We start from the raw sequence: 27,960 nt of genomic DNA, 5'->3' as shown, positions 1-27,960 counted from the left end.
TTAGCATTATGACGGGACATAGGGCACGGGGAGGCACCCTCCCTCTCGTTCCTTCAAAAGCAGGCATCTGCTTTTGAAAAAAAGGCTTCCCTTTTGAGGGAAGCAGATGACAGTTCTAGCCCCCTCCCCAGAAGTCTACAGCTAGCTGCTCATACACTGCCCTCCCAAACCAATCCACACGGTCCCCCCTCACTTGCCAAGTCCACCAGGTGGGGTGGAAATACAACAATTAACTGAGGAAATCCCCATTTCCCACAGAGAAAAAGTTGAGTGGTCCTGGGGAGGGGCTGTGAGTCAAGGCTCAGGACTCTGAACAAGGCTGGGTGGGGCTCCGCAGAAGTCCTTGGGCAGGCAGCTCCCATGCTCCTCCCCACACCCCTCCCTCTGCCCTCCTGGCACTACAAAGGCCCTCCTGGCGCTCCCCACATACCTTCTCTCACCATGGAGTTCGACCTGGCTGCAGGTGCGCTCCTGGGAGGTGGGGAGTTTGAGGGGCAGGGGGCCAGATGGAAACCCAGAAACCTCCTCCAAGGGCGCATCTCCTTCGCCTGGCCCAGCCCACCCGACTTCTCTCTCCACAGCCCTGGACTCCACCTCCAAGAAGCCACAGGGGACAGCCCAGGTGGGAGACCACAAACACAGCACCCCCAAAGTTCAGGGCCCGTCAGAGGCCGGGGCGGCAGACAAACCGAAGGTAAGTCACCTCAGGACCAGGCACGCGCCTCCCGGTGTGAAGGTGGGGTGTTGCCTTTGAACCCAGGGTCCCGCGAGCCTTGGGGCTTCCAACCTGGGGGCGGGGTAAGGGGTCCTGGCCTCACTGTCCTGCCTCCAACTAGCATGGCCACGGTCACCGCAGCTCCTCAGACTCCAGCAGCAGCAGCAGCTCCGGCGACTCAGACGTGGAAGCAAAGGTAAGAGGCTTTCCCCGCTCCCACCGGCATTCCAGGTGAGGGCAGAGTCCCGGCCCACATGCCGGGCGATCGTTCCACCGGTGGAACCGTCTCTCTCCTCTCCCATCCCCACCGCCCTCGGCCCCACAGCCTCACGCTGCCGCGTCCGACAAGCACAAAAGCACAGCCGGCAAGGTCAAGAAGCCCAAGGTGAAAAAGCAGAAGAAGAAAGAAAAGGCGAAGAAAGAGGCTCCTCACTGACCCACCTGGGCGGGGGTCTCATTAAACCTTCTCTCGGCCGCACGGCCGCTTCCGGTCTCGAGGTGCTGTGGTGTGCCGGCCCCGCCCCGCCCGCCCGTCCCCCTGCCCCGGCCTGGCCTGCCCCCTGCCGGGCAGCCGCGCGCGCCGCCAAGGAGAGGCCGCCCACGCCGTGCCCATCACGGTTTATTGTTTCCTGAACAGCGGCCGCACTGCGGGGCGGCCTGTGCAGCTGGAGATCTCAGCACCTCGGCGAGGGGAGGGGGCGGGGTCTCGGGAGAGGGGCAGCGCCGGTGCCAGGGCGGGGGCGGGGCCCCCGGGGGCGACGGGCAGAGGGGAGGCGGGCGCGGCCGCCCGGAGCAGCAGCTGGAGGCGGGGGCCGGGTCGCCCTCACCGCACCAGGTGGAAGGTGAGCCAGTACATGAGCAGGGGCTGCGCCGCCGCCACGGCCATGGTCAGGTACATGCGCAGCTGGTTCCTGGCGCCGCGCACCGGGACCCCCTCGGCCGCTGCCTCCGCCAGGATCTTCAGCCGCAGCGTCCGGATCTGGGGCGGGAGGGGGTTCACCCTGAGTCGTCGGCCAGGGCGGGGCGCCTGGGTGTACTTCCAAGCCCTGCCTCTCTTCCTCCACGGGGGTGGCTGGGCTCAAGTTTCTGCTCGTGGGGAGCCCGGGTTCCCCCCAAACCTCCAAACAGATGGCGAGGACTTCCTCCTACCCAAACCTTGTGAGAAAACGTGAGGGTTCCAAACTCCAACGGCAGGAGAGTCCCCTGAGTGCGATGGGGACTTCGTGGGGCACACCCTGCCTGAAGAGGTGGCTGGGCTCAGCCACGGCTGCTGCCACCGGCTTATGTTGGCCCGAGGACAATTTTTCAACACAAGCCAGGATGCTTTTTTTTTTTTTTTTTTAAACTTTTAAATAATGACATCTAAGTCAAAGTTTATCTGAGGGTCAGACTTGGTCAGTTTTTGCCCTCTGCTCCTCACATATGCTCACACTGCATCCTCCCAGTACCCTGAGATGCAATTATTCCCCTTTTTGCAAAAGGGGAAACAAGGTTAAAGAGGGGAAGTGATTTGCCTGGGACCCAGAGAAGCTACTGCCAGGGGTACTGAAACTTTTTTCATCCAAACAGACGTTGTGGCAGGAAAGCCCACCATGAAAGGAGTGTGGAGTGAGGGCAAGAGCCCACTTTAACAGCCCAGCGGGGCTCCTTCTCTTCCTTCAGGCCCAGCTTGGACACCCCCTCTTCCAGGAAGCTCTCCTGACTCCCAGGCTCGGGTAGCCACTCCAAGGCTGCTCAGTGCAGCAATGTGCCTCTTGTATCAATTCCCAACCTGACATCCTCTGCTTGGATGCCTCCAGGGGATCCCAACTCTGAGGGCTTGTGCCCTCAAGCCTCATCCTCCCCTGAACCCCAGCTCACCATGAACACAAAGATAGACACGCAGCACCAGCCCAGCACCAGGTAGTAGCCAATCTTCCCAAAGAGCAGGCCCATAAGGACCCCGCCAATCATCCTGGGAGGAGAGGGGAAGGCTGGTCTGAGGGAGAGGGCTCAGGGCTGGGGCTGGCAAGGGGGAAGGGGGAGGGGTACTTACCCAACATATTTGTAGCCCAAGAAGGCCACCAGATCGATAGTGGTGAGGTCGGTGTTGACAGTGACCAGGTAGAGACTGAGCAGGATGGCCAGCACCTCCAATGTCAGCCAGGCCAGCGCAGAGCTCGCCTGCAGCCCCAGGAGGTCTGGGGAGAACCTGCCGGCACCAAGCTCTGTCACTTGGCTGACCGGCTCCCACCCTCCCAGAGGATCCACCTGCAGACAGCCTGTGTTGGGTGGGTCTAGAGACTCAACAGTGACCAAGATGGATCTGGACCCTGCCCGCATGGAAATGTCATTCCAGGGAAGGCTGACCTGTCCTCAGTGACAGCCCAGAGAAGCGAGGGCTGGGATGAGGGAAGCACAGGGCAGGGGAGTTGCTGGACCCAGGTGGGAGAAAGTATCAGAGAAGGCTTCCCAGAGGAGAGGATACCTGAGCTGAGGCCTGAAGGAATAAGCAGCTGACTGGGGAAGAAGGGCCATGGTCTCTGCCATATCCCCAGTGCCTCAACAATTAATGGATTCTAATGACAATTGTTTTTGATGCCACAAAAGAAATGAACTGGGGCCTATGAGCAAGAGGTGGGGGCTTGGCCCAGGCTGGGGGATGGAAAGTCTTCCCCGAGTAAGTGCCATCAGAGTGGAGACGTAGCAAGTGAGCAGGTGCTGAGCAGGTGACGCAGGGAAGTAACATACTCCTGAGTAAAGGCCCCGGAGAGGCAGCACCAGGCCCTCTGGAGGATGGAAAGAGGCCCAGAGTGGCACAGCAGAACGAGGAGGGGCAGAGCGAGGCTGTGTGGAGGCCGTGGAGTGCCAGACTAAGGGGCCAGGGCTTGATCTGGGGAGGGGAGAGCTACGGGCAGCTTCTGAGCAGGGTGGGACTTGGCCAGGCCCGCATCCCAACAACACCTTTAGCCGTTGCCGAGGGGATGTGGGCAGGGCAAGCTGGTTAGGAGGCAGTGAGGACAAGCGTGATCTGGTGATGGAGGCTAAGGAGGAGGATGGAGTTAGAGTCGCCCACTACAGGTGTGGTGATAGGCTACACATGGGTGGAAAGCGAGGGAGGAGGGCAGGCTGACTCTGAGGGCGACACCAAGGGCCCTGTGCCAGGCTGACTGGGAGCACGGTGGGGCTGCCCTGAGAGAGGAGATCCAAGACACCTTCCTGATTGCCCCTCAGCCCCCCAGCCCTCACCCCGCTCTGCCTACTCCAGGCCTCCCTTACCTATCCTGGGTCCCCAGCGCCAGGCCAGCCACCAAGACATAGGTGATGAAAGCCATAGCTGTGGGAGGCAGACACACAGACACAGGTCAGAGGAAGACGGACCATCCTGGGCCACTAGGCACCTAAACCTCTGCCCTGGACGTGCCCACCCAGAGGGAGGAGGGTGCCGGGCGGTGACGGGAAGGGTGAAACCTGGAATGTAGAGGTCAGGAGCATTGACGTCAAAGCGGGGGGCGACTGGTGTGTCCTGCTGGTACTGTACTTCCCAGTCCTGTGGGGAGAGTGGGGGGAGCAGCAGGACCCCCAGAGCTGGGCTCCTGCCGCACGGCCTCCAGACCCTCCCTTGAGGCAAACCCACCCAGCCTGCCCCTCCCTCACACCGGCCGGCCTCTGACTCACCCTCTACCCTCCACCCCCACCCGGAGGCCCTCCCTCCTCAGGCCGTGTTCCCCTCGGTGGAGGCAGTGCTGACCTGGTGCAGGTAGGGGAAGAAGAGCAGGCCTAGCTTCTTGCCCACGTACATGGTGTCCACGGCAAAGTAATACTTGAGCTTGGTGACGGGGATGAAGCGGTCAATCTGGGGGGAGGGAGAGCCCAAGCCTGAAGCCCCGGCCTCATGGCCCCCGCCTTCCCCCGATGCCCACCAGCCCAGAACTCACGTTCTTATCCACCAGCTCCTTGCCCTGTGCGGCCAGGCTGCTCCCGTAGGCCATGGCCATGTTGGACACAGGATCGGCCAGGAAGGCCTCCTGGGGCGATGCAGAGGCTGGTACGTAGCCCAGGCCTCCAGGTGCCCGCTGGGCCCCATAGCCCCGGCTCTGGGCTGAACTTGTGTCATCGAAAAGCTGGTGGGGGTCAGCCATGCCCGGCTGGGACACCGGGATCCTCCGCTTTGACGCTGCAGGGGAAGAGTGGGGAGCCTCACTCATTCTGCAGGTGCTCTCCTCTCGCGGCAGTGAGGCGCTGGTTTTGGTGTCAGATGGGCCACCCAGTCAAGTGCAGGCAGGCTCTGTCTGCCCGTCATGTGTCCATCCAAATAACAGTGACGATACGCTGATGGCTACTATGTACTTGGCCTACTGTGTACAGAATCCTGTACCAAGCCTCTTACCAACAAGGTCTCTGTGTCTCCCTTCATGCCCTCCTTCACTTGTTCGCTCCAGCCACACGGGCTTCAATGTTCACCGGAAACGCCAGGCCCGCTTCCACCTCACGGCCTCTGCTCCGGCCATTCCTCTGCCTGGATGCTTCCCCCCTCCCCTCCGCCAGGTCTTGGCTCTGTGGTGCCTTCCCACCCGACCATCCTGTCTACAACCGCATGTCCCTTGGCAGCAGGGACATCCCCTGCCGCCCACCCCCTTCCCTGCTTCACTTACATCGAGAACTCAGCGCCGGCTGACATATTAGCTGTTTTATTTTGTTCACTGTCTCCCCACTAAAATGTGTGCCTCCAAGGGGCGGAGCTTCGTCTTGTTCATGCATGAACCCCTCGCCCCTAACACAGGGCTAGGGAGGTGCCTGACAAAACCCTGCGAAGTAAGAGGCTATCTCCACGTCACAGATGTGGTAACCGAGGCTCAGCCAGGGGAAGTGACTTGTGCAAAGGGCCACACTGAGTGAGTGACAGAGCAAGAGTCTAGCCCAGGCGGGCCTGATAGCTAGGACAGTAACTGAACCACGCACCAGCACTCAGCACATACCAGGCTGTGTGCTCAGCACTGCGGATGAATTCATTCAGTCCTCACGGCAGCCCCACTTTGTGCCAGTGCTATCACTGTCCCCATTTGACAGACAGGAAAAGCGAGCCCCAGAGAAGTTCAGGCCCTTGGCCAAAGTCACTCAGACGGTATGAAGCAGAACCGGGTGTCAGGTCTGGAAAAAGTCCCTCTGGCTTCCTGTGGGGAACAGACTGGGGTAGGAGGCAGGAAGAGGGGAGGAGGGAGAGGTATGGGAGCAGGATGGGAATCGGGATGGAGGGGTGGGACAGTGATGGGGAGGGGGATGGGCTGCTTCTGGCCAGATTCTGGAGGGGGTAGGGATGGGGCCTGCTGGAGGTGGGCTTAGTTAGGGTAGGGTAAAGAAGAGGGAAGAGAAGGGGAATATGGAGAGGGCGGATTTGAACCCAGCACTCTGGCTCTGGGGCCCCAGCTCCTCAACCGCAAGCAATGCCACCAACAGCAGATACTTACGGAGCTCCCCCTATGTGCCGGGCGCCCTTGTGGGCACAGGGAAAGGGTAAGAGGGTTACAATGGGATGGGGGAGAGGAATCCAATAATCTGTGTCCTGGCTTTGCACCTCAGTTCTCTCTTCTGTAGAACAGAGTCAATGGCCCAAGGCCAAGGGACACTTATAGACTCCTCAGCTCCTGGCCTGGCACATAAAAAGTGTCAGTTCCTGTCACCTGTTATGGATTACTAGTCCCTCAACTCTTCCTCTCAGTTATCTGCAGCCTGAAAACAGACCCAGGTGTGCTCAATCCCACAGCAAGCAGCACTGGCCTGGCCCCTCATCCCCAAGGCCCACTCTCCTTTCCCCTCTCCCACTTCTGAAAGTTTTGGTGCAAGCCCTTCTTCCCTCCCCATCACTCCCCAAGCCCTTGATGTTTGGGGTTCTGGCCCCACTAGCCTCCTAAACACCCCTCTGCACTGCCGGGCCAAGACTGTTAGCCACTGTCATCCGACCCAGGCCCTCGGAAGCATTCGATGCCACTATCCCAAATGCCAATCTCCAACTCTCTGCTCCCTTGGTTTCTGAGACACTGTACCTAACTCCTTCTCTTTCCTGAGCCCCACAAACACCTCCTGAGCACCCCTATGTCTTAGGCTCTGCTGCAGGCATGGTGGATATAGCAATGATCAAAAAGACAAAAACTCCTGGGGCACCTGGGTAGCGCAGCCGGATAAGCGTCTGACTCTTGGTTTTGGCTCAGGTCATGATCTCACAGTTCGCGGGTTTGGGCCCCACTCTGGACTCTGTGCTGACAGCGCAGAGCCTGCTAGGGATTCTTTCTCTCTCTGCCCCTCCCGCACTCTGTCTCTCAAAATAAATAAACTTAAAAAATTAATCAAAACGACAAAAACTCCTGCATTTGCGGAGCTGACGGTCTCGGGATGGGTCCCTCTCCAGCCTCGGCTTATTTTCAGCTCTCTGAAACATGCGGCCACGTTTTCCACCCTTCTGGCTTTGCCTCTCACCTAGAGCAACCCCACCCACCCACGTGTGCCTTGGGCCCTGGGCTCTGTCTCCAGTTGCCACTTCTCTCCTGGCTCCACTTCCATGTGTGGCCAGTTCCTGACCATGCCCTCTGGCTGCCCCTGGGGCCTCACGTCAGTGTCCAAGCCCCTGCCTCCCCTTCTTTCTGACATGCAACCGACTAGTTGCTGGTTCTCGCCCACTGTGGCTCGGTGCTTATCCTCCCTTTTCAGACCTTGTCATCTTGAGCCTGACTTAGATGTCCTCCTACCAGGTCCCCCTGCCTATTCTTGCCCCACCAACCTTCTCTCCGTCAGCAGCCAGATTTTAAACGCGCAAGAATATTTCATGTCCGCTGCCGAAGATCAGTCCCCACTGTGCTGAGAATAAAAGCCACACGCATGACCCAGCTACGCCAACCACCCTGGTTTGCTACCTCTCCTGGGGCTCACAGTGCCCAGTCGCTCTGGCCTCTCGGGCCCTGACTCTGCCAAGCTCCTGGCCCACACAGACTTTTGAACATGCACGGCTATCCCTTTGGAACATCTGCCCACGATTAACACCTGTCAAAAGAGCACTCAGGCCTCAGCTCAAGTGTTTCCTTTGCAGAGACCTTCCTCACTCCTCAGTAGAAAGCACCAGCCTCACCTTGTTCTCATAATATCCAGCGTTCTTTTTTCCCTTCTGAGCATTTACCACATCTGCTAACTATATATACATTTGTCCACTTGTTTACTGGGTGCAAGCTTCCAACGCTTTTCCTTCCCACCACAAACCCCCTTCTCCGGTCGAATTCCTCACAAGACATACCTCTTTCAGGAGGCATCACTGACACGCCCAGCGTGGGTCACACGCCTTACGCGGACTACCACAATCCCTCCATCCCGGCCCTGACCCCTCTGCCTGTGCTTCTCCCATCAGGTTACCATCACTCTAAACTGCCGCTGTCTTCTGCTTTCTACTGGTAGTGCATGAGGACAGGAACCAAGGCTGTCTGAGCACTGCCGTGGCCCCGGCAACACCCACCACAGAGCCAGCCAGGCACCTTATCATTATGGTTGAAGACAGGAATGAGCACATGGTGCCTCTGAACCCCCATCACATCCTGGATTATTCCCTTCACAGCCCTAAGTACTCCCCAGATTTTCTTGCTGACTTGCTTGTTCCGAGTTTAGTGTCTGCCTCACCACTAAACTCTGAGTTGTAAGTTAACAAGGACTAGTGCTATGCTAGTTACTACCAGGTACCCAAATTCCAGCAAAGGGCCTGGCACAAGGGGAGCTGAGGCAGGACATGCTGAAAGAATAAATGAGATGTACGCACAGTCACGGAGATGAAGAAGAACTTAAAGAGAGATACAAATTAAGAAAAACGGGAAGAGGGGGTGAACAGTCTAAGATATATAGGTTCAAATCTTATGTGAGAAGTAAACATGGCCCTCTGAGCTCACGAAGGGCTTGAACGCTGTCCTACGGAGCGTGGGCGACAGCCGGAGGCCACGGAAGGGTGGGGAGAAGGCAGCTCGCTAACTGCAAATGAATGAAAGTCGTCTTTTCCTGCACACCACACATTATCCCGCCCAAAGTTTTCTTCCAAAGGAATTTCCTAAAGAAAAGAAGAATCGACCCCAACGCGCCCCCTACCCGGACCTGGCATCTTAGCGCTGTGCACACCCTGAAGCTCTAGATCCCTGACCCCGTGACCTCCGACCTGCAGCGACCTCGCCAACTGCCGCGGCAGCCCCGCCACGCCCCCCGCCAGCCCGCCCGATCTCCTCGACCGGCCACGTACGCCACTTACGCTGCCGGGGCGTCCCCGCCGCCGCCAAGCCCGCCGGGTGCATCCTTCACCGCCGCAGCCGCTGCCGCCGCCGCCACCGCCCCAGCCGCTGTTCGAAATGTGCCCGCCCGGCTCCCGTAGCCACGCCCCAGCGACGGCGCGACAGCCAATAGGCATAACGATCGCATAGAGGCCACGCCCCTCGTGGAGGCCTGGACCAGTTGGCAGCGGGCAAGAGGCGGGGAGCGGAGACCCGTGGTGTAAGGCGAGAGTCAGCACTAAGACGGGTAGGTGGGCGGAGCCGAGGACAATCCAGGAGTAGGCGGTCTCGCGCATGACGAGAAATGTAGGTATCGGGAGAGGAGACTTCTGGGAAATGGAGTTCTCTATATAGACGGACGCTCAATTTGGATCACAGAGAGCACTGGAGAGCCAGAAAAGGGTGTGGAGTAGGAGAGGAGAGATCCATTTGTGTTCTCGAGGGCCTAAGAGGAGTTATGCAGACTCTTACGCTTGTACAATTAAAATTACAATTTTAATTTTCTATTAAAGTGAATACATAGAGTGAGAAGAGGACACCCAATAAGTCAGGTAGGAAGAACCAGGGGTCTTTCTTTGGAGGCATCTTTAGACATTTACCCAGAGATTCATAAAAATGCTCTTGAGTTGTGACCTGGCTTCCCCTGTCTGCCAAAACCACTCTGCAACCTCCAGCAACACATCACACACACCCGCCAGTGAGGAGCCTTAAAAGTTAGGTTTCCTCAGTCTTCTCTCTGTCCCTCAGTCTCCCCCTTTTCTGTCCCTCGGTCTCCTCCACTTATCTCAGGCAAAAATAATGGTAGAAGTGACTTCTGGGCAGTGATAGCACTCCAGAAGGATGTCAGCAAGCGTCCCTGTTACTGTGGCTTTCCCTTTCCTCCTCTGAGATCTTGTCTTTTCTAGGAAACTTGAGGACTGTTTCTGGTTTCTCAGTTATGAGTCCTGGCTCATTCGCGGTCCTTTTACATGAGTGAGGCTCCCCCATTCCCCTTCTGCACCTCTGGCGTAGCATCTATCCCTCTGGCTCCACTACCATTTCTTCACCTTCAGTTCTCCCTTCTAAGTTCTTCCGTGACTATTTTGTAATGTTCACAGCATTTTATTAATAAAGCAAGTGTTTTGGCTTCCCGTTGGCCTCATATTTACCCCTTACCAGTTTTGGGATTAGTCCATTTTTAAGCCTAAATATTCTCATCTGTTTAATGGGCATAATATAGGAGAGGATGAGGATTCAGTACAAGCCCACTGTGTACACAGGACCCGGCATATTGTAAGTCTTTGATCACTGGCAGCTACAGTTACTGGTTTTATTATCAAGTGTCTCTTCCTGTGGGTTGTCAGCCTCAAGTTGGGCTCTGCCCCTAGAACTGCCACAGTTTCATAAATAGAACCAGCTAGGGTGTGTCTGAGCTGGGCGCTAAGCCCCACTCCTCTGCCATTCTGATGTGGTGGGGATCCTGGCTGCCCTCCAAAGGCCTGAAGGGAGAGTGCTGAGTTACAGCTGGAGGGGGATGTGAGGAACAAACAGGGAACGGGGAAGGAAAATTTTCCCCTTAAACAGAGGTGTGATTCTGGTTCTGCCAGAGACCCCCGCTCACTCATATTCACTTTTTTTTTTTTTTTTAAATAGGCTCCACACCCAGCACAGAGCCCAACACGGGCTCTGAGACACACAACCCTGAGATCAAGACCTGAACTGACATCAAGAGTTGGATACCCAATTGAATGAGCCACCCAGGTGCCCCTAACTTTTTTTTTTTAACCAAATTACCTTTAATGTCTCAGCTCAGATATCCCCTTCCTCGGGTAGTTTTCTTGACCTCCCCAAACTGGATCAGGTTACCTCTTTGGGTTCCTGTGGGCTCCACAGTCCTTTAGGCTTCCCCCATCCCAGCTCCAGTTACTCTCCTGTGCTTCCCTGATCACACACCTGACCCTCTGGGCTGTGGCTCTGTTGAAGCAGCAACAGGGGCTGAGAGCTGAGAGCCCCCTGAGGGCAACGTCTAGAACTTGAGGACAAGGTCTAGAACTGTCTTGGTCGCTGCTGTATTCCCAGCAACACTCACCAAAGGGTCAGGCACAAAGTAGGCGCTGAGCAAAGATTTGAGCTAAGGCACCCCACTCTGTCCATGGGGGCACAGACGACGCCTGCCTCTGTGGTGTCCCTCATTATACAAGCGTCCCCTCCGGGTGGACGCAACCAGAGCACGACGTGGCGAATGGAGTAAGGACTGGATTTCAGTTTGTCCTCTTGTCCCCTCAACCACGAGCCTGGATGCAGTGCGCGATCTTTGCCGCCCGGCGCGATGGCCCTGAGGAGTTGGGGAGCAACTTCTCGGTCTGCGAGAGGAAAAAAGTTAGGCTTTTCTCTAACATAGGGAGCCGCGACTCCTGGGCGGAAGAGAGGGAAGGAATGGAGGGAATGGAGGAACCCCCCCGCCCCCTCCGCCCTTCCCGTCCCGCTGGACTCCTGGGTCCGGGAACGCGCGGCTCCGCCCTCACACCTGGCGCTGGGGCGTGCCTCAGTTTACCGGAGGCGGGGCGTTCCTCCACCCCCGCCCCCCTCCTTTTCCCTCTTCCTCTTCGGGGCGCTAGCAGCCGCGCCTCGAGCACTGCCGGAACTGAAGCTGGGCTCCTGGCGGCCCGGAGGAGGGGGCCACGTCAGCGGGGCGGCGGGGGCCGTGCGAGCGCCGGTCGCGGCGGGCGCCATGCGGCGGGGCGCACTCCTGGCCGGCGCCCTGGCGGCCTACGCCGTGTACCTAGTGCTGGGCGCGCTGCTGGTGTCGTGGCTGGAGCGGCCGCACGAAGCTCGCCTCCGGGCCGAGCTGGAGACGCTGCGCGCGGAGCTGCTGCGGCGCAGCCCGTGTGTGGCCGCTCCCGCCCTGGACGCCTTCGTGGAGAGGGTGCTGGCGGCCGGACGGCTGGGACGCGCCGCTCTCGCCAACGCTTCGGGGCCCGCCAACAACTCCGACCCCGCTTGGGACTTTGCCTCCGCTCTCTTCTTCGCCAGCACGCTGGTCACCACCGTGGGTACGTGAGCGCCGCCCCACCTGGGGACCCGGGAGTCATCACGAAATACTCTTACCCCAGCGGATCACTCGCAGTCCGCTCTGGAACTAGAATCCCCTGGAAATCCCCCCCCCCCCCCAACGAGGATCCAGGACCCACACCGGTGGGATCTGCCTCCCTTGGGAAGCCCCCATCCAAGCCCTTCCTCCCAGCAGGAAACCTCCCCCGTCCCAGTTCCCTCCTGGACTAGGGCTGCCCTCAGAGTGAGTACCTTCCAGGGAGCATCTGGGACCCCATTCCTCTGCCCGAAACCCCTTGGAGCTCCATCCGTCCAGTCCCCTCTGGGCCTAGCACTACTTTCAGAGACCGTCCACCTGAGACCCTCTCCCCCTCTGGACCCGGACCTCAACCACACAAGGACCTCTGCCCTTCTCTCTGGGCTCAGACAGCCATTCCCTCCAACACTATCTCCTGAGTCTCCAGATAGGTCCTTCGGGGATGCCCTTTGGGAAATCTTACCCCAGCCCCCTCCTGACCCTGGTGCCCCAGCGAAGACCCTGAATCTCCACACCCTCTCAGGGCACCATCGCTACAGACTTTACTTCCAGTACAGACCCCTCAACAAGGACCAGGGCCCCGGGTCAGTGATTTCCAACCCTTCTGGACCTAGACCAGTCCCCAGCAAGGGCCCCCATCCTCCTCCAGACCAAGGACCACCCTCATCCTCATATTATCCATACTCCCTAGCAGGCAGCCCTGACTGCAGACACAGGACCCCTCCATCTTGACCTCTCCCCTGTACTGGGAGCCTCCAAGGCAGGGTTTTCCTCCCAGAAGGGCCACCCCCATTCCCTCTGTACCTGGGACTTCCAATTCAGCAGCTCCCAACTGTGGATGTATGAGAGGGACCCGTCATGGTGGGAGCTAGAGCACCTCCAGGAAGGGCCAGTGACCTTCCAACCAGAAGCTGGTCAGCCAGGACTTCTACCTCTCCAGTCCCAAAACCAGCTCCAGCAAAACTTCTAGCACTTTCCAAACTAGAGACTTTCCATAGGAGCCTCTTTGAACACCAGAACCCCTAGATGAGACTCTCACCACTCTCTGGACCCTTGTACCCCTCAGTAAGAGCCCCAGAGCCACCTGGACCTTCTCCCAAGGACCCCAGTGCCCTCTGCCCACACTGTCTTTGAGAGCTGCATCCTGCTTCACACACCCCCCTCCACAGGAGGCCAGCTGAGGGACTGTGCTCTCCATACCTGCTACCCCTGTCCTGAGACTCCCCTGCCCACCCTGGATTGCCTAAGAATGGGAATCTTCTGGAGATCTGACACCCCTCCAGTCTTCTCCAGACCCACAAATGGGACCTCCATCTCCACCCCAACACTGCCCCAGCCTGCTTTGGGCCTGAAATTCTCCCTTCTATCAAGGATGCTCCAAGGCCTCAGCACCCTGGAACCCTCCCCAATATCCACTCATGACCATTACTGCTTTCCACCCTTCACACTCTCCGCCAGGACCTGGGACACCCGTCCCCTCCCATCATCCCTTTAGCACTGTCAACCTGCATCAGGTCCCCTCAAGCATCCTTGGGCTCAGAAGCCCCCTTGCCTGATGACTCCTGTCCTGGTCCCATTTGTGATTCACAAGATGTCCCCACTGGTGCCTGTCCCCTCTTTCCTCTGAACTCAGGATGCCAGCCCAAAACAGGATCCATTTCAAAAATTTTTTTTTTCAACGTTTATTTATTTTTGGGACAGAGAGAGACAGAGCATGAACGGGGGAGGGGCAGAGAGAGAGAGGGAGACACAGAATCGGAAACAGGCTCCAGGCTCTGAGCCATCAGCCCAGAGCCTGACGCGGGGCTCGAATTCCCGGACTGCGAGATCGTGACCTGGCTGAAGTCGGACGCTTAACCGACTGCGCCACCCAGGCGCCCCTACAGGATCCATTTCAAACCAGGGCACTGGGGCTCCCCAGATCCCCTTCTCAGAACACCACCGCCCCCCCTGCCTCCACCAGATGGAACCGACCTCCTCCCCCCCAGCCCTACCCTGAAAGTCCCTTCTTGCTTCCTGCCCAGACCTGGGAAATTCCTTTGTTGTCAGGTTCTGCGGGTCCTCCCCCCTGCCCTTACCTAGCCCCCAAACTTCCTCTTTGTCTCTGCAGGGGATTTGGACTGGGGGAGGAGACTGCGACAGGCCCAGACTCTTAACTCCCCTTCCTGCCGGAAGTAGCAGGTGGCCTAACCTTTGGTGCCACCCATTGTGTGGTGCCCATTGTGTGGACCAGCAAGCCAGGACCACAGACAGCAGAGCCAGGATGCTTCTCCCAGACTCTCTTCTACCAAGCTGGCCGGGCCGGCCCGACCTGCTTCTGGGCTTCACTGGTCACATCAGTGTCTCCCTTTGCCTCCTCCCAGATCCTGGCTTCTGACAAGTCGCCCCAGGCAGGACAGGTGCAGAAGCCAAACTCAAGGCAGGCACATGCTGGCTTCGGTTCCCACTCAGCTGCTGCTCCTCTGGGCCTCAGTGTCCCCCCTCATCTCTTGAATGGAGATCATCGATCACACTCCCCACCTCACAGTAGTAGTGAAATCCATAGAGTACTTAGCACACACGGGCTTTAACTAGGTCAGTGCAGCAGCCTTGTGGGGCAGGTGCCATTTGCGGCAGTAGAAACTGCAGTAGAAACTTTTTCAGCAGTAGAAACTGAAGCCCAGAGAGGTTGGATGATTTACCCAAGACCACACAGCTAGGAAGGCGTAGAGAGATGTGAACTGAGGCCATGAGGCCTCAGAGCCCCATGCTTTTAACCAGTACACCATGCTAGGTTTCGTAGGCTTGCGTGAAGAAGGGTGATATTCCTGTGTATTGTGAAAGAAAAGTTTATTCTTTTTTTTTTTTTTTAAGTTTATTTATTTATTTATTTTGAGAGAGCACGAGTGGTGGAGGGGCAGAGAGAGAGGGGTCAGAGGATCAGAAGCAGGCTCCGTGCTGACAGCAGAGAGCCCCGTGTGGGGCTTGAACTCAGGAACCATGAGATCATGACCTGAGCCGAAGGCAGATGCTTAACCTTAATTGACTGAGCCTCCCAGGTGCCCCCAAAAGTTTATTCTGATACTTGTTAAAAATGGTAAGTTACTGGGGCCCCTGGATGGCTCGGTCGGTTAAGTGTCCAACTCTTGATTTCGTCTCAGGTCATGATCACAGCTCAGGTCATGATCTCACGGTTTGTGAGATCAAGCCCCATGTCGGGCTCCACACTGAGCAGAACTTGCTTGGGATTCCCTGTCTCCCCCTCTCTCTCTGCCCCTCCCCCACTTGCTGTCTCTCAAAAATAAACATTTTTAAAAAATGGTAAGTTATTGCAATAGGGGAGTGAGACTGACCTCAATTCTGAATATAGCAGAGACAGCTGGAGATTTAGAGCCAAGAGTGGAGTGAGGGGTCAGTGGATAGAAAAGTTACCAAGAGGCGACACAAGGGGAGGGGGATTCTTAGTAAACTGGCTTAGGATCTCTGCTAAAACCGGGCCCAGTCAAGAAGAGAGCTCAGAGGAACCTGGCTGCCGTTTGGTCAAGGAGGGAGTCCTTGCGGTGCTGGTAATACCTGAGGTTTACTGAGCCTTGGCTGTCATTGTCATTGTTGGTGAAGCCAGGAGGCCTGGATTTATCTAGAGAGGTAAAAACCACAGCGTCTCTGGTTTTGCCTTAGGCCAGCGTCTTTGGAGGAAGACCTGGGGCCTGGAATCCATCCAGGCAGGCTTGCTGCGGTTGAGGCCAGGCCGGGGTGGAAGAGTCAGCCCACCCGGAACTGGGAACTGGGAACGGGAGAGAGGAAGTGAGCGTTACAGTCATGCTAACTCTTTCCGTGCCCTTGCTAAGTGCTATGCCCAGTTCCAGCCTGGAGGGATTATTGCAACTGTGCTTGAGGAAAGGGATTGTTTTGAGCCCATTTTGCGCTACTCGGAGCAAACTGAAGCTCTGAGGGAAGAAACTCCTTGGCCAAGGTCACACAGGGAATAAATGGCAAAGCGCTGAGTTGGACTCTGCTCTGTGAGGTAGTCAGTTTGAGGCTCACAGCCTCCATTCTATGCTAACTCCATGATGTCTCTGTTTATGAGGTTTTTGTGTCATTAGCAAACCTGTCATTTCAGCTGGGCCACTGGAGTTTCTCCATGCAAATCCTTGTAATTAATGAAGGTTGGAGCCATATGTGAGGTGATAAACCTCACATAACAGTTGCTTAAAAAGATGAATGTTTGTTTCTGGCTCATATTCAAGGTTGTCGGTCCAAGACTGGAACGGTGCTGCATCATTAGAGACCCTTGTGCTCCTCTGTGTAGTTTCCATTCACAAGGTCACCTCATGGTCCAAGATGGCTGCTCAACCCCAGCCTTCATGTCTATGTCCCAGCCAACAGGAGGAGGGAGGAAAGAAAGGGGATAGGCATTCTCCGCTTTTAAAGGACACTTGTTTTTAAGTTTATTTATTTTGAGTGAGAGAGAGAGAAAGGAGGGGTAAAGAGAGAAGGAGAGAGAGAATCCCAAGCAGGCTCTGCACTGTCAGTGAAGTGCCCGACGTAGGGCTCGAACTCACCGACCACAAGATCACGACCTGAGCCGGAATTAAGAGTCAGACGCTTAACCGATTGAGCCACCCAGGCGCTTGAGGACACTTCCTAGAAGTTGCTTGCTTCTCTCATGTATAACTCATCGACCAGAAATTATTACAGAGTCATGTCGAGCTGCACAGGGGGGATGTCTTTATCTTAGGTGCCCATGTGTCCAGCAAGACCCAGAGGATTCTTTTTTACCCCAATTTTTTTAAATGGTGGTAAAACATACATAACAAAATGTACCGTCTTAGCCGTTTTTACATGGACAGTTCGGTGGTATTCAGTACATTCATATTGTCATACAACCGTCACCACTATTCATCTCCAGAAGCCTTTTCATCTTGCAGATCTGAAACTTACAGGGCACCTGGCTGGCTCAGTCCGTAGAGCATGGGACTCTGGTTCTTGGGGTCATGAGGTCAAGCCCCACGTTGGGCTTACTCAAAAAAAACCACACACACACACATACTGAAACGATACCAGTCAAACAATTATCTCCCCATTTCCTGCTCTCCCCAGCCTCTGGCAACCACCATTCTAATCTTTCTGTTTCTATGAATTTGCCTACTTTAAGCACCTCTGACAAGTGGAACCCTATAGTATTTGTCTCTTTGTGATTAGCTTGTTTAACTTATAATGTCCTCAAGGTTCATTCGTGTTGTAGTATGTGTCAGAATGTGCTTACTTAAAAAAGTTTTCTTAAATGTTTATTTATTTATTTTTTTATTTTTATTTTTAAAAAAAAAATTTTTTTTTCAACGTTTATTTATTTTTGGGACAGAGAGAGACAGAGCATGAACCGGGGAGGGGCAGAGAGAGAGGGAGACACAGAATCGGAAACAGGCTCCAGGCTCTGAGCCATCAGCCCAGAGCCCGACGTGGGGCTCGAACTCACGGACCGCGAGATCGTGACCTGGCTGAAGTCAGACGCTTAACCGACTGCGCCACCCAGGCGCCCCTATTTTTTTATTTAAAAAAATTTTTTTTTAATTTTTTTTTCAACGTTTATTTATTTTTGGGACTGAGAGAGACAGAGCATGAACGGGAGAGGGGCAGAGAGAGAGGGAGACACAGAATCGGAAACAGGCTCCAGGCTCTGAGCCATCAGCCCAGAGCCTGACGCGGGGCTCGAACTCACGGACCGCGAGATCGTGACCTGGCTGAAGCCGGCCGCTTAACCGACTGCGCCACCCAGGCGCCCCAAATGTTTATTTATTTTTGAGAGAGAGCTTGCGTGCGCATGAGCGGGGCAAGGGGCAGAGAGAAAGGGGGACACAGAACTCTACACTGTCAGTGCAGAGCCCAATGCAGGGCTGGAACCCATGAAATGTGAGATCAAGACCCGAGCTGAAACCCAGACTCAGATGCTTAACCCACTGAGCCACCCAGGCACCCCTCAGTTCTTTTGAGTATATCAAAACCAGGGACCTTTTTGTATGGAAGACAGGCGCAGATGAATGTCTGCTCCTGTGTGGGGTGTTTCCACATTTTCATTAATCACAGGGTTGAATCTGTGGTCTTTGGGGCGAGACGTTTTACTGTCAACGTAAACCAGGGCCCTTACCACCCCAGTCACACTTCTGACCCTTTGGTTTGATTTTTTTGTAAAATGAAAAGAGATTTTATTTGAAAAAAAATTTTTTTAACATTTATTTATTTTTGAGAGACAGGGAGAGCGTGAACAGGGGAGGGGCAGGGAGAGGCAGACACAGAATCGGAAGCAGGCTCCAGGCTCCGAGCTGTCAGCGTGGAGCTGGGCGTGGGGCTCAAACTCACAGACCACGAGATCATGACCTGAGCTGAAGTCAGACGTTTAACCAACTGAGCTACCCAGACGCCCCAAATAAAAAGAGATTTTAAATTATACATTGCCAAAGTAAGCCGGTATCTCCAACACCTGAATTCCCCTTTATCATCTTTCTGGTTTTTTTTTTTTTTTTTTTTTTATAATTTTTTAAAATGTTTTTTTATTTTTGAGAGAGAGAGAGAACAAGTTGGGGAGGGGCAGAGAGAGATGGGGACACAGGATCTGAAGCAGGCTCCACGCTGTCAGCACTGGGCCTGATGTGGGATTTGAACTCTCGAACTGTCAGATCATGACCTGTGTGGAAGTCGGAGGCTCAACTGACTGAGCCACCCAGGTGCCCCCATCTTTCTGTTTGCAGCACTCACACCCACGCTAACCTTCCTGTGTTCCCGCAGTCCTCCGGTGACCCAGTGGGACTTGGCACACCCATTTTAGAGAAAGAGATACTAAGGCTCTGAGCCAAACCAGAGCCTGCACCCTTCATTCATTATTTTGACTATTGATCAAGTGCCCACTATGTGCCAGGTACCAGGGCTATGGCGGGGAACAAAACAGGCAGAAGCCCCTGCCCTCCTGGAGCTGCACCCTAGTGGGGAGACACTAAGCAAATAAGGAAACCACATAGTATGTCAGAAGGTTGAAGTGCTATGAACACAAACCAAAAATAACAACAGTTAGGGAAGAAGGTATAACAGTTCAGGTAAGGTGGTGAGGGAGGGGAGGCCTCACTGAAAAAGCTGACATTTGAGCAAAGACCTGAAGGAAGGAGAGGGAACCAGCCCTGGGGGAAGAGCTTTCCACGGGGGGAAGGAACAGTCAGTGCAAAGGCCCTGAGGTGGGAGCCGTGCTGCCTCGTTAGATCGTGTGCGGGGTCTTGTGGGTCATGATGTCCTTTTACTTGAGTGGGATGGAGCCAAAGGGGGGCTCTAAGTGTGGGAGGATCATGACCTCACTCAGGTGTTCATCGGGTCCCTCTGGCTGTGTGTGGGGAACAGACTCCTGGCAAAGGTCTGGGGAGAAGGGAGACCAGGGAGAAGGCTGCTGATTAGACAGGCCCAAGGTGGGGCCATGGGACTGAGGTGCGGTAAAGCGAGTGGGTTCAGGATCTATATGAAGTTTAAGACAACAGGACTCACTGACAGGTGGAATATGGATGTGAGTGAGAGCGTCAAGGACACGAGGCTCACGGCCTGAGCAGTGGAGGGTTGGATGTGCCGTTGATGAAGTTTTAGGGTGATGGGAGAGGGGGTTGGAGCTGATGGCCAAAAAAGAATTCTTGAAGACATCTTTGGTACAAAAAGGTGATTTCATTAAAGTACAGGGACAGGACCCATGGGCAGTTAGGCTAACTGGTTATATACCATGGACTTGGGGGAGGTAAAGTCAAAAGGGAAGTTTCCAAAGAGACTTTCATATGCTAAGGAAGACTCACCGCTTACTGGAGGCCTAGGTATTGTCAAGCCAAGGTTGTTTTTCCCTCCAGCAAAGCATTAACATTAAGACAGTAGGGAGTTCCTGAACTTTAGGCCATTGATGGGATTGCCTCTTTCTTATAAACGGTTGGAGACTCTTCCCAGTTTAACCATTTGATTTTTGTCCTTTCCTGTTTCGGGGTAGCCTGGAGCGTCCAAGGAATATCACACATACCCCCCTAGCGGCAGGGGGGGGAGGGCAGGTAGGCTAGCTTGTACTCGGCCCTCGGCCTGCCCTGTGTTCCCTCATCACCATCACTTGAGATGAGAGACTGTGGGAGGGGCAGTTTCCAGGGTGAGATTAAGCGTCGCTTTAGGGTGGCCGCGGACTCCCAAACGGAGGTGCCAGGCGGACAGAAGACTTTCCCCTTGCTCCCGCAGGCTACGGGTACACAACGCCGCTGACCGATGCGGGCAAGGCCTTTTCCATCGCCTTTGCGCTCCTGGGCGTGCCGGCCACCATGCTGCTGCTGACGTCCTCGGCCCAGCGCCTGTCGCTGCTTCTGACCCACGCACCCCTCCTCCGGCTGACCACGCGTTGGGGCTGGGACCTCCGGCAGGTGGCCTGCTGGCACCTGGTGGTCCTGCTGGGAGTCGTAGTGACCACCTGCTTCCTGGTGCCGGCTGCCATCTTCGCGCGCCTCGAGGAGGGCTGGAGCTTCCTGGACGCCTTCTACTTCTGCTTCATCTCTCTGTCCACCATCGGCCTGGGTGACTACGTGCCCGGAGAGGCCCCCGGCCAGCCCCACCGGGCCCTTTACAAGGTGCTGGTCACAGGTGAGTAGAGCGGCCGGCCGGGGACCGAGGGTGGGGCACGGCCTTGTCCCGGAGGGTCTCGGGGGGCCCGGCCCTGTCCCGGGGGTCTGAGTTCCCCCGCCGCCCCTCCGCCGTCTCCGCAGCCTACCTCTTCCTGGGCCTGGTCGCCATGATGCTAGTGCTGCAGACTTTCCGCTACGTGTCCGACCTTCACGGCTTCACGGAGCTCGTCCTGTTGCCCAGTCCTTGTCCCGCCAGCCCCGGCGAGGATGACGACGATCGGGTGGACATCGTGGACCCGCAGCCGGAGTCGCAGCAGCAGCTGGCCGCCGGCTCCCACGCCGACTATGCCTCCATCCCCAGGTAGCCGAGGCCGGGAGGACCTGGCCCGCGGCCGAGGGGGCCACGTGACTGGTGCTGCCGTCCTGGACCGTCCGCGAGCGCGTGCCTGAGCTCTCGAGGCACTGCCACCGGCCGGCCGTCCTTTGTTTGACGTGTCCCTGTCCCAGGTTCCACCGCCACTGCCTCGTTCTCTCCCCTCCCCCCCCCCCCCCCCCCCCCCCCGCCCCATCTCTCACTCCCCACCCCCTGGGCTCTCTGGCTTCCCTCTCACTCTCCTTGTGTCTCATTCTCTTACTGACTCCACCTGCCTCTCCCTCAGCCGCTCATCACCTGCCCCTCCTAGCGGGCTCTGGGCTCAGACCTCATTTCGGGCACTCGACTGGTCACTACACTGTGGGCAAGCGGCTGCCCTTGTCTGAGCGCGGATGTCCTCGTCTAGTCAAATGGAAACGATACGTCCACTCATCCCCAACCCCCTCCCGTGAGCAGGCCCCAGGCTGAGCGGTGCTAGGGACACTGCAGTGGTTGAGATGGCCCCGGGCCCTCCTCTCACGGGTTCCTAGTCCAGCGAGGTAGACAGACCTGTCCCCACACAGTGACGACCCAGAATAGGCAGGACTGCGGTGGGGGAGGCAGGGTGGCCGGCAGCGCGTTCGAGAAGGCCCGGGCAGAGCGGGCAGGGCTGAGGTGGATGGAGGAAGCACGGGGACTCTGGCCGATCCAGCCCGCAGGGTCAGGGAGATCTTTCTAGAAGAAGGGTTAACAACTCGGCCCTGAAATCTGAGGAGTAGTCAGGGGAAGAAGGTGGACCTTGTTTTATCTCAAGTGTCCCTGGCGAGCAAGACCCATGTGGCGAGCGCGGGGGTTGGGCCTGCGCCATAGAGCCCTCCTCAGCAGCCTGGCAGGCAGGAAGCTGAGACAGGATCCGAATGGCACGGACGCCCCCGGAACAGCTGTTCCCGTTTCCCGGGCACCGACTGCGTGAGTACCCTGGGCTCTGGAGCCAGCCTGCTTGGGCTCAGACCCCAACTCAGCTGTGTCGTGCGGCTGTCCTCGGGCAGTCACTTCCCCTCTGTGATTCTCAGTTTTCCTCATCTGTAAAATGGCAATGATCGCAGTAGTTACTCCGAAGATGACTTCACAGAGGCTGCCGTGTTGTGCTGGGACGCTTTCTTTGGCCAGGTTCCGTTCAGGGTTCTTTACACACGAGGAAGATGATGTCATCATCCTTTTCCACAGATAAGGACACTGAGGCACTGGGCGTGGAGGTCCCTTGTCTTAGACACAGAGCTGAGAGGGGACTGATTTTCTGTATACTGCCCCCAGATTTGCCTCCTTCCAAGATGGTACATCAGTCATAGTTCTTGGCGCCACAGGCCCTTCTACTCAACTGTTACCCCTACCAAGCCCCGTGGAGGTTACAGAGGGGATAGGGCATTTGAGCTGGACCTCGATAGCATTCAGGAAGAGAGGACACTTGGAGGCATTCCAGGCAGAAGGAATCATGTGTGTCTACAGGGAGGAAAGCATGTCAGATATCAGCTTCCGGCAAGTGGTTTACTCCAACTGGACTATGGGGTGAACGGGGGAAGGAGAGGAGGAGCGGTGGACCTGCGTGCATCTTAAGTATCCTTAAATGACCAGCTTGGGAACTTGGCATCTTTCTCGAGGCTACTAGAGAGCCATGGAAGGATCTTGAGCAGGAGAGGGCTATGGTTAGGTTTGGGCTTTAGCTGCTATGTGGAGGTGGACCAGAAGGGGAAGACTGGGGCCGGGTGCACAGGGGAGGCTGGGACAGGAACGGAGCGGGAGATGATGGGGCTGGGCAGGGCTGAGGAAAGGGGGAGACGGGCAGTGGAGGTCATGCTCGGGAGGCCAAGTGGACAGGCCTTGTGTAGGCCTTACAGACTTGGGAGGGACAAGGCCAGGCAAAGGCCCCAGGATGGTTACCTGCCCCTGAGATGGGAACCTGGGAGAAGACAACAGGTTTGAGGGGAGACACTGAGGCTTGTTTAGAACATGGTGGGTGTGAGGGGCTAAAGGGACATCCAGAGGAAGGCATCAGAAGGTCACAGGAACCTCTGGGCAGAGCCTCGGGGTGTAGTTGAGGCTGGAGACAGATGGGGGAACCGAGGCCCCGAGTGTGGGTGTGGCAGCCATGGGCGGGAGGAAGAGAGAAGACCCAGCTTGAGAAGTCAGCCTTCGGGTATTTATATATTCATGTCAGTAAGGAAACGCTTCGGATGAGCACTGGGCATTATATGGAAGCGATGCATCACGAAATTCTACTCCTGAAACTAAATTACACTATATGTTAACTAACTAGAATTTAAATAAAAACTTGAAACATTAAAAAAAAAAAGTGAGAACTTTGGGCCGCAGGAACAAGATCCTGACCAGCACTGGCTGAAACAATGAGATGATTTCTATTGCCCATCACCAGAGTTGGGGAGAGCTCTGGGCAAGAGACAATCCACAGCTCCAGGAGGGTCTTGGGGCCCTAGGTTCCCAATCTCCTTGTTCAGCAGCCCTCAGCTGAAGACTTGGCTCCACTTGGGCTCTTCTCATGGCCCCAAAGTGACCGCCACAGGCCTGGGCATCACAACCAGACACAGTAACTTTTAGTGCAAGAAGAGGGGGGCATCTCTCCCATATTGTCCCTTTGGAAGCAAGGAAATCTTTTTCCAAGTGCATCTCCCCAAAGACTTCCTCCTCTATCTCATTGGTTAAAATTAGTTCACATGCCCATTCTGAACCAATCATTGGCCAGAGTGATGGAACCGCCATGATTAACTCGGATGCCTCAGGATTCCCCTGCCACCTGAAACTGAGGCTGGGGCTGAGATTTCGGTCTGGAGGCTGGTGAATGTGGGGACAACACTGGGAACAACACTTCTTCTTTTTTGTTGTTTATTTATTTTTGAGAGAGAGAGAGAGCAGAACATGAGCGGGGATGGGGGGCAGAGAGAGGGGGACACAGAATCTGAAGCAGGCTCCAGGCTCTAGGCTCCGAGCTGTCAGCACAGAGCCCAACCCAGGGCTCAAATTCACAAATTGTGAGATCATGACTTGAGCCAAAGTCGGACGCTTAACCCACTGAGCCACCCAGGTGCCCCGCACTGGGCTTCTATTAGAAAGGCAGAAGGGGGAGAATGGGCAGATGTTGATTAACTGGCAGTCAGGGTCATCATGTACAATTGGGCAGGTTGGGAACGACATAAGGGATGTCCGGATGGCAGAGTGGAAACAAACAGGGGCTGAAGTTCAAGGCTGAAGATGACCGAAAGGGGCTTCTTTTTCTAGTTAACGTGAAGGCCCCATATGGCAAGCAGTGACCCTTTTTTCCCTTAATGTTTGTTTATTTTTGAAAGAGAGGGCATGAGTGGGGGAGGGGCAGAGAGAGGGGGGACAGAGGATCTGGGGCGCGGGGTGGGGGGGGGAGGGGGGGTGGGGACAGCACAGGCTCTGCGCTGACAGCAGAGAGCCCAATAAGGGGCTTAAGAGATCATGACCTGAGCTGAAGTCAGATGCTCAACCGACTGAGCCACCCAGGCGCCCCAGCAGTGACCTTTCAACTGGTGTCCTCACACAAGAGAGAGGAGCTTACAAAGGAGACAGAAAAAGGAGACCCATAGAGGAGTAGGAAAACCAGGAGGGTAGGGAGAATCCATAAGAGATGAGAGAAATTTAAAGAGAATTCACCATTGTCCAATTATGCTAAAAAGTTACACAAGATTGTTTTACTAACAGTGATAGAAAACCCATAGGATTTACTATGTGCAGGGTGCTGTTCCAAGCTCTTGATATATAATTTATTTAACCTTCTCAGCAATTCTATTAGGTACATTTTCTACATGTGACAGTGGAGGAAAGGAGGCCCAGAGAGGTTAAATAGCCTGCCCAAGGTCACACAGGAAGTGCAAGACTGGGATCTGAGCAAAGTTTTGGTTGGTCACCTTGTCCCCCAGGAGCTCAGAAGACATCTGCTGTCTAGCTCTTTGCCTGCTTCCTGGCTCTTCGTGGTCCACCTTGCTGCTAAAGTCAGCAGCTGGCTGGGGAAGGCAGTCACTTCTCACCTTGCAGGAGGTGCCTGTGTGATCTGCTTCTGCTCCTCAGTGCTTCTCCTTCCAGATTCCTCTAGAACAAGAAACCAGGCCCTGTTCAATCCAACACATGGGGGGGGGGGAGGCTAAAAATTCAAAAGGTACAAAAGACTGTACTGTGGAAAGTCAGTCTTTCTCCTACACCCAGGCTGTGTTGACCGATTTCTCAGGCCTTCTGGGCAAATAGCAGCAGTATCCATGTGTGTGCATGTGTGTGTCATTTATTTTTTCCTTCACTCTATTCAGGTGGTACCTAGTATGATAAGGTGGTTATAATTGCAGACTTTACAGGCAGAGTCCCTGGATAGAAGTCTTAACTCTGTCACTCTCAAGCTCTGTGACTTTGGGCAAGTGATTTCACCTCCTTGTGCCTGCGTTTGCTAATCTGTAAAATGGGATGATATCAGCACCTACCTCATGGACTTCTTAGAGAGTTAAGCAACTTAATATCTGTAAATCTCTCAGACTAGTGTCTGGTGCTCAATAAATTGTTGACTAATGATTACTGTCTTCATCTCTGCACCTTAATTTTTTACATTATATAAGTCATATATATCTATATCTATCTATCTATCTATATCTTTTATATACTTTTTAAAGTTTATTTATTTTGAGAGAGAGTAAGCCGAGGAGGGGCAGAGAGAAAGGGGGACAGAGGATCCAAAGCAGGCTCTGTGCTGACAGCAGAGAGCCTGATGTGGGGCTCGAACTCATGAACTGGGAGATCATGACCTGAGCCGAAGTTGGACGCTTATCCAACTGAGTCACCCAGGCACCCTTATATACTTTTTCTAGCACTAGTCTCATTTCTGCACCTTGCTTTTATCACCAACCCAGTAAAATTAGGAGATCATTCCTGAGACATACGAGTAGGTCTCACATCCTTTTTCTATGTCTGCAGTGCCTCCTCTAGGACACACATCCCATAAATTACCTTAACGTCTCACTAGTGGACATGTGGGTGTTTGCCAATCTTTTGCTGACATAAATGATGCTGATCTAACAGAGGAACCTCCCCCTGGTAGGGCTGCATTCCTGAGTGGGGTGTGGGGAGGGGTGCCCTCTGCACCGAAGCCTCTGTGACTCTGTTCATGAGTGTAGAAGGGCTCAGGTACATAGCTTGTGAGTTTCTTCCCTCAGATGAATTCACTCCTCTGTGGCCTGTGGGGCTGGGGCAGTGGGGATAGACTTCCATCAGCTGTCCTTTACATAGAACATCTGTTCTGTGCTGTGTTGGACAGAGTTGGGAACAACAGTGATGGAGAGAACCCTAGGTCTTGCCCTCACGGAACCTGTGATTCATTGGGAAGCAGTCATGGCCTAGTGTGGTCAGGGGAGGGATGGGGACTGGTCATATATTACAGACAAGACGCCAGAGAAGGGAAGTGGTCAGCCAGTGACAAAGTATGGAGTAGTGTTCCAGAGGGTGCTACTGCGGGGAACACAGCCTGGAGGAGAGAGAACAGGCTGATTAAGGATATTCAAGTCCCTCTGTAAGACTGGCGGTAGAGGGCACAGGTCTATAGGGAGAACAGAGATGAGCTGGATGGGAAGAAGAAAAGGGATGAGATTATGCAGCGCTCTGGAAACCAACTGGATTATTTCCCTGAGGTCCTGGGGAGACGCGGAAGGCTTAGAGAACTATTTCTCAAGGTGTGGTCCTCAGACCATCAGTATCAGCGTCACCTGAAAACTTGCCAGAATTGGTTTCTCGAGCCTCATCTGAGACCTACTGAATCAAACTCTGAGGGGGTGAAGCCCAACAACCTGTTGTGTGTGTGTGTGTGTGTGTGTGTGTGTGTGTGTGTTTTTCGAACATGTTTTTTGTTTTTATTTTTTTTAACCTTTATTTTTGAGACAGAGAGAGACAGAGCATGAATGGGGGAGGGTGAGAGAGAGGGAGATACAGAATCTGAAACAGGCTCCAGGCTCCGAGCTGTCAGCACAGAGCCCTACGCGGGACTCGAACTCACGGACCGCGAGATCATGACCTGAGCCGAAGTCGGACGGCTAACCGACTGAGCCATCCAGGCGCCCCCCAACAACATGTTTTAACAAGCTCTTCCAGCGAGTCTAATGCACACTAAAGTTTGCAAATCATAGATTTAGGGTAAAGTCAGCCTTGCAGTTCATCAAAAAGTCATGGTCTGAGTCCTTAACTGTTAGGCATCAGAATACAAGTGAAAATTGTTAATCTACTGAATTTATCTGCCAGACACTCTCCAGACTGCCCACAACTCCATGAGATGGTTGCTTGCGTCCGTGTTTTGTAGAGGAGGAGGGTGCTAAGTCGCAGTCGGATTCATTCCCACAAGCAAATCAAACGTGTTTTTAAGAGAATTTTTTATACAAAAGCCCGATTGCGCAGAGGACGAGTAAGGGCTACCAGAACAACCAGCGGGAGCTCCCTGAGGACCTACCTATCACAGACTCTTGTCTCTAGCATCCTCAGCCCCCCAGGCCTCGTGCACCAGGGTATTGAGCCCAGCTCTCACCGCGCCACCAAATCGTAGGCGCCGGTTGGGACAAGCGTTACCGTGGAGACAGGCGCGTGGGGCCGGCAGGTCTCGCGAAAGGCGGAAGTAGGTTGTGGAAGTGTGGGCGGCCATTTTGAAACCGGGCAAGAGGGGCGGGACTGGGGCGGCCAAGTGACGGTTGACCGGTTTTAACTAAGTGACTGGTATCGCGGGGCGGGGAGAAGAGGGAGGTGCCTGGGGCCAACCCAGGGAGGGATGCGGGGGGCGGGGGGCGGAGAGAAGGGGAGGGAGGGGGGAGGCGAGAAGGGGAGAGGCAAAGCGAGGGGAGGGGAGTCCTGGGACCGAGCATCGGAGGGGAGGGGAGGGGCGGAGAAAGGGCGGGGCGACGAGC

General features: G+C 55.2%; 3 protein-coding genes across 5 annotated transcripts; 2 read left to right on the top strand and 1 right to left on the bottom strand.

Annotated features, from left to right (window-relative positions):
- Positions 1–331: 331 nt before the first annotated feature.
- CE2H19orf33 (chromosome E2 C19orf33 homolog) lies at positions 332–1,191 on the top strand. Its single transcript, XM_043599035.1, has 4 exons — positions 332–463; positions 582–694; positions 837–911; positions 1,041–1,191. Exons 1-4 carry the CDS (start codon positions 361–363, stop codon positions 1,149–1,151), a joined length of 402 nt encoding a protein of 133 aa, XP_043454970.1. The 5' UTR covers positions 332–360; the 3' UTR covers positions 1,152–1,191.
- A 125-nt stretch (positions 1,192–1,316) lies between these two features.
- Positions 1,317–9,089, bottom strand: YIF1B (Yip1 interacting factor homolog B, membrane trafficking protein). Of its 3 annotated transcripts, none has more exons than XM_043599032.1 (8): positions 8,967–9,089; positions 4,633–4,871; positions 4,446–4,550; positions 4,166–4,244; positions 3,974–4,031; positions 2,751–2,906; positions 2,576–2,669; positions 1,317–1,694 (listed from the first exon to the last, which is right to left on the bottom strand). In XM_043599032.1, exons 1-8 carry the CDS (start codon positions 9,007–9,009, stop codon positions 1,539–1,541), a joined length of 930 nt encoding a protein of 309 aa, XP_043454967.1. In that variant the 5' UTR covers positions 9,010–9,089; the 3' UTR covers positions 1,317–1,538. The 3 variants fall into 3 exon arrangements, with proteins under 3 accessions (XP_043454967.1, XP_043454966.1, XP_043454969.1); XM_043599031.1 differs by having other exon boundaries at positions 8,958–9,079; XM_043599034.1 differs by lacking the exon at positions 8,967–9,089 and adding an exon at positions 5,674–5,863.
- Positions 9,090–11,431: 2,342 nt separating this feature from the next.
- On the top strand, positions 11,432–22,135 carry KCNK6 (potassium two pore domain channel subfamily K member 6). The gene is made up of 3 exons (XM_043599030.1): positions 11,432–12,017; positions 20,273–20,668; positions 20,791–22,135. Exons 1-3 carry the CDS (start codon positions 11,696–11,698, stop codon positions 21,012–21,014), a joined length of 942 nt encoding a protein of 313 aa, XP_043454965.1. The 5' UTR covers positions 11,432–11,695; the 3' UTR covers positions 21,015–22,135.
- Positions 22,136–27,960: the final 5,825 nt, after the last annotated feature.

Source organism: Prionailurus bengalensis, chromosome E2, assembly GCF_016509475.1.
Source record: "Prionailurus bengalensis isolate Pbe53 chromosome E2, Fcat_Pben_1.1_paternal_pri, whole genome shotgun sequence".
Lineage (NCBI taxonomy): Eukaryota > Metazoa > Chordata > Mammalia > Carnivora > Felidae > Prionailurus > Prionailurus bengalensis.
This window is presented reverse-complemented; position numbering and strand designations above follow the sequence as displayed.